Below are 4,096 nucleotides of genomic sequence, written 5' to 3'. Positions count from 1 at the left end.
GACCCCTGCCCCATAGTGACCCCTGCCCTATAGCGACCCCTGCCCCATAGCGACCCCTGCCCCATATCCCCCATATCCCCCATCTCACCGTGTGGGGCCAGCCGCACCCCATTGATCTGGGTCAGCTCGGTGGCCGCTCTCTCCTCGATGGGGATCCCGGCCCCATTGGGAACGTTGGGGTCCCACGAGGACGAGGGGGCGGCCACGTAGAACGGGACCCCCATGTGTAGGGCCAGCAGCGCCAGCGACAGCGTCCCGACCTTATTGGCCGTGTCCCCATTGGCCGCAATGCGGTCGGCGCCCACCACCACCGCTGGGGGGACACAGACCCCATTAATCACTATGGGACCCCATTGGGACCCCATTGATCCCATTGGGACCCCACTGATCCCATTGGGACCCCACGGATCCCATTGGGACCCCATTGATCCCATTGGGACCCCACTGATCCCATTGGGACCCCATGGATCCCATTGGGACCCCATGGATCCCACTGGGAGCCCAGTGAGACCCCATTGATACCAGGAAGACCCCACTGATCCCACTGATCCCATTGGGACCCCAGTGAGACCCCATTGATCCCATTGGGACCAACATGAGACCCCATTGATCCCACTGGGACCCCATTGATCCCATTGGGACCCCATTGATCCCATTGGGACCAACATGAGACCCCACTGATCCCACTGGGACCCCATTAACCCCATTGGGATCCCATTAACCACACTGGGACCCCATTAACCCCACTGGGATCCCATTGATCCCACTGGGACCCCATTGATCCCACTGAGACCCCATTGATTCCATTGGGACCCCATTGATACCAGTAAGACCCCACTGAGACCCCATTGGCACCCAGAGCTCCCATTGAACCCACTGAGACCCCATTGATCCCATTGGGACCCCATTAATTACTATGGGACCCCATTGATCCCATTGGGACCCCATGGATCCCATCCCGATTTATTGGCCATGTCCCCATTGGCCGCAATGCGGTCGGCGCCCACCACCACCGCTGGGGGGACACAGACCCCATTAGTCACTATGGGACCCCATTAGTTACTATGGGACCCCGGTGAGACCCCATTGATCCCAATGAGACCCCATTGATCCCATTGGGACCCCATTGATCCCATTGGGACCCCATAGATCCCATTGGGACCCCAATAATTACTATGGGACCCCATTGGGACCCCATTGATCCCACTGGGACCCCATTGATCCCATTGGGACCCCACTGATCCCACTGAGACCCCACTGACCCCATTGGGACCCCAGTGAAACCCCATTGATTCCATTGGGACCCCATTGATCCCATTGGGAGCCCAGTGAGACCCCATTGATTCCATTGGGACCCCATTGATCCCACTGTGACCCCATTGATCCCATTGGGACCCCATGGATCCCACTGAGACCCCATTGATCCCACTGAGACCCCATTGATCCCATTGGGACCCCACTGATCCCACTGAGACCCCATTGATTCCATTGGGACTTCATTCATCCCACTGGGACCCCATTACCCCCATAGGGCCCACATTAGGACCCCATAGTGACCCCATATCCTCACCATGTACCCCATAGTGCCCCATAGTGGCGGCAGCAGCGCTATCCGTTATTAGGGTACACGGGATCCCGTCATGGAGCAGCTCCATCCCATAGGGACCCCATAGTGACCCCATTACCCCCTATAGCCCCCTATATCCCCCCATAGTGACCCCATAACCCCCCATAGCCCCCTATATCCCCCCATAGGGACCCCATTACCCCCTATAGCCCCCTAATAGTCCCCCATAGTGACCCATAACCTTCACATTAGCTGACCCCATTAGGGACCCCATTACCCCTATATCCCCCATAAGTTGACCCCATTACCCCCATAGCCCCATTGAACCCCCCATCAGTGACCCCATTAAACCCCCCACTGATGACCTCATTAGTGACCCCATCAACTCCCCCCATAGTGACTCCATTACCCCCCATATTCCCCCTATATCCCCCATTCCAGTGGACCTCCATTAAACCCCCCATACCCCCGCTATATCCCCCCATAGTGACCCCATAGGGGACCCCATAACCCCCCAATTGTCGCACCCCATAGGGGACCCCCATTACCCCCCCAGTAGCCCCCTATATTATCCCCCCATAGTGACCCCATAGTGACCCCATAACCCCCCATTGTGACCCCATAGGGACCCCATTACCCCCTTATTAGCCCCACATTAGTGACTCCGATAAACCCCCCCATAGTTGACCCATAATCCCCATAGCACCCCTATTTATCCCCCCATAGCGACCCCATAACCCCCCATATTGTGAACCCATAGCGGAAACCCATTAACCCCCTATATCCCCCCATAGTGACCCCCATTACCCCCCATTAGCCCCCTATATCCCCCCATAGTGACCCCATTAACCCCCCCATAGCTCCCTCATATTGACCCATAAGGGACCCCATGTACCCACACATAGTTGACCCCATAACGCCCATAGTGAACCCTATAGGACCCCATTACCCCCCACTTAGGGCTCCCAATTTACCCCCCATAGTTGAACCCCATAACCCCTCCACAGCCCCCTAATATCCCCCCATAGGACCCCATATCCCCCTATAGCCCCCCTAGTATCCCCCACATAGGGACCCCATTTACCCCCACCATAAAAAACCCCCAAACCCCCAATACCCCTATATCCCCCCATAGCGGACCCATAATCCCCTCATTGTGGACCCCATTAGGGACCCCTTTACCCTACCTATATCCCCACATAGTGACCCCATTACCCCCCTATAGCTCCCCTATATTCCCCCCATAGCGACCCCATAACCCCCATAGTGGAACCTCCATATAACCCCCCCATAGCCCCCTATATCCCCCATAGCGACCCCATAACCTCCCCCATTGGTGCACCCCATTAGGGACCCCATTACCCCCCATAGGCCCCCCATAGTTGACCCCCATTACCCCCCATTTGCCCCCTTATATTCCCCCATAGTGACCCCATTACCCCCCATGACCCTATATCCCCCCATAGCGGACTCCCCATTAACCCCCCTTTGTTGACCCCCATAGTGGACCCCAGTTACCCCCCATTTAAGCCCCCTAATATCCCCCCATAGTGTACCCCATAACCCCCCATAGTGACCCCATAACCCCCCATAGCCCCCTATAATCCCCCCATATTCCCCCCATAACCCCCCCATATAGTCACCCCATACCGTGACCCCATTACCCCCCATATACCCCCCATAACCCCTTACCATTGTGCCCCATAGTGGGCCCACATTAGCAGCAGCAGCAGCCACTGTCCGTTAATTTAGGGTACATGGGATCCCGTCATGGAGCAGCTCCGTCGCCGTTAACCTGGATCCCTGTAGGAACGGCCGCGTCTCCGGCACCAACACGCGGCTCAAACGACCCCGAGAGAAAAGATCACGCACTATTCCTATTTGACAGAGGGCGGACTAATAGGGAAGAAGACATAATAAGGGGGTATAGGGGATATAGGGTAATATAAGAGAGGTATACGGGAGGAATATAGGAGGATAATAGGGTATATAGAGGAAATATAGGAGGATAAGGGGTATTAAGAGGCGGTATAGGAGAGTTATAGAAAGAGGATATAGGGCGATATAAGGGGTAATATGGGGAAATATGGGGATTCTAGGGGGTTATAGGGGTGTATTAGGGGTATAGGGGTGTATAGGGGGTATAGGGGGTATAGGGGGTATAGGTGGATATAGGGGATATAGGGGGTTATAGGGGATATAGGTATTAGGGGGTATAGGGGATTTGGTAATAGGAGGATGTATAGGGGACAGATTAAGGACATATTAGGGATTGTATAGGACATATAGGGAATGTTTATAGGGATGTTATAGAGACGCTATAGCGGGGACAGGTATTAGGGATTGTATAGGGGAACGTTATAGGGAATGGTATAGGGGGCATATAGGAACACCCCCCCCCCCCCCCCCCCCCCCCCCCCCCCCCCCCCCCCCCCCCCCCCCCCCCCCCCCCCCCCCCCCCCCCCCCCCCCCCCCCCCCCCCCCCCCCCCCCAACCCCCCCCCCCCCCCCCCCCCCCCCCCCCCCCCCA

The 4,096-nt window shown here is 56.6% G+C and overlaps 1 protein-coding gene across 1 annotated transcript in view; it reads right to left on the bottom strand.

Moving 5' to 3' along the window:
* MRI1 (methylthioribose-1-phosphate isomerase 1) overlaps positions 1-1,670 on the bottom strand; it is an 8,140-nt gene extending 6,470 nt beyond the window's left edge. The window contains exons 1-2 of the mRNA XM_015851274.2: positions 1,571-1,670; positions 89-313 (exon numbers count right to left, since the gene is read on the bottom strand). Of these exons, the coding sequence (XP_015706760.1) occupies positions 89-313; positions 1,571-1,655 (310 nt within the window). The 5' untranslated portion in view covers positions 1,656-1,670. The remainder of the gene's footprint in view (positions 1-88; positions 314-1,570) is intronic.
* Between the last annotated feature and the right edge of the window lie 2,426 nt (positions 1,671-4,096).

Source organism: Coturnix japonica, unplaced genomic scaffold (assembly GCF_001577835.2).
Source record: "Coturnix japonica isolate 7356 unplaced genomic scaffold, Coturnix japonica 2.1 chrUnrandom882, whole genome shotgun sequence".
Taxonomy (NCBI): Eukaryota; Metazoa; Chordata; class Aves; order Galliformes; family Phasianidae; genus Coturnix; species Coturnix japonica.
This window is presented reverse-complemented; position numbering and strand designations above follow the sequence as displayed.